At 51.4% G+C, this 1485-nt stretch overlaps 1 protein-coding gene across 1 annotated transcript in view; it reads right to left on the reverse strand.

Annotated features, from left to right (window-relative positions):
- Positions 1–328: 328 nt before the first annotated feature.
- ATP6V0C (ATPase, H+ transporting, lysosomal 16kDa, V0 subunit c) overlaps positions 329–1485 on the reverse strand; it is a 2343-nt gene continuing 1186 nt past the window's right edge. Inside the window, exon 2 of the mRNA XM_010135276.1 lies at positions 329–1159. Within this exon, the coding sequence (XP_010133578.1) occupies positions 955–1159 (205 nt within the window). The 3' untranslated portion in view covers positions 329–954. The remainder of the gene's footprint in view (positions 1160–1485) is intronic.

Here is a 1485-nt window from a genome sequence, read left to right on the forward strand (position 1 = left end):
GCCACATGCTGCAGCCCACACTCCCCGACAGGTCTGCTCAGCCCATCAGAGCATTCCCTGGGGCTGGAGCAGAGACTGCGTGATCAGGATGAGCACAGTGCTGCGCCAGCCCCACGCTCCCCGCTCACTGCGGCACTGCCCAGGGCCAGCAGCTGGAAACAGCACTGGAGCTTGCCCAGGAGAAATGGGAAACGCTTTAGCAGGGGTGACAGCATCACTGCTGTGTGGGGCTCCCTCACCTCGGGAACCTGCCTCCCCTAAAGGAGCCCTCCTCCTCCTCCCAAAGGAGCAGCAACAGCACAAAATCAGAGGCCCAGGACTCATCACAGCAATGTAGTGAGGAAGTTTTATTTGGAAACATGATTTAAGTTTTACCCCAACACTGGGTGCACGACTCTGATGCCGGAGCATACGCGGTTACTACTGAAACACGGGAGTGTTTCGGACAATTGCTGTAATAAAACATGAAATTCTCATACTCCAATACCAGGACACTACAGCAATCTTTAGAATCAAAGTTACATCCAAGGAATTCTCTGCACTTACAACTGACCCCACAGTGTAATCTACCTATAGAAGAGTAATATATATAGCATGGGAAATTGAAAATCCTTGCTCCATAGATGTATGAACATGTCAAGTCTTTTATAAATAAACATCCAGTGAAGAGAAAAAATTACATTTCTAGTTCATATTTATACATAAAGTACTAACAGCAATGGGTGGAAAATTGCACGCAGGCCGCCCCGAGCCCCGCGGCAGGCTTGGAGCAGCCCATCCAATTGAATATTGAAGTACACACAGGACAGACGAGTCACTAACATACATTGCGCATTTACAAGAGATCAACTACCAAATTGGAACAACTGTACACATTGGAGAAACCACTGTCATTCTGGAGCTGTTGGTTTTGAACGCGGATTTGTTACATCTCTTTACATCATACCGCCATGGTTACTTTGTGGAGAGGATAAGGGCGACAATGAGGCCATAGAGACCCAAGACTTCAGCGAAGATCAAAATCAGGATCATGCCCACGAATAACCTGGGCTGCTGCGCTGTTCCCCGTACACCTGCGTCACCCACGATGCCGATGGCGAAGCCTGCAGCCAGCCCACTGAGGCCCACGCTCAAGCCAGCACCCAGCTGAAGGAAGCTCCTGTAGACAGAGACAAAGAGGGTTTCAGTGGCAAGCAACAGGACAGGACGGTCAACCCTTCTGCTCCCAGCCAGCCCGTTTCTGTGCTCCCCACAGCGAGGAAGAGTTAACACCTCCACATGTAACGGGAGCTCCTTTCCCCCAGAAAGAGCTCCTACACTCTGAGCAAGCACAGTCTGTCTCACCAAGCAAACACTCCCCGAGACTCCCAGCGCGCACACCCAGGCAAACAGGCAGCTACACAAGACCTTCAGCTGATACCGGGGTATGGCTCAAACTAGCAGGCCCCAAGTTCTTGTGGCCCTCACCCTGCCTGCAGCCACTGC

Source organism: Buceros rhinoceros, unplaced genomic scaffold, assembly GCF_000710305.1.
Source record: "Buceros rhinoceros silvestris isolate BGI_N320 unplaced genomic scaffold, ASM71030v1 scaffold40294, whole genome shotgun sequence".
Lineage (NCBI taxonomy): Eukaryota > Metazoa > Chordata > Aves > Bucerotiformes > Bucerotidae > Buceros > Buceros rhinoceros.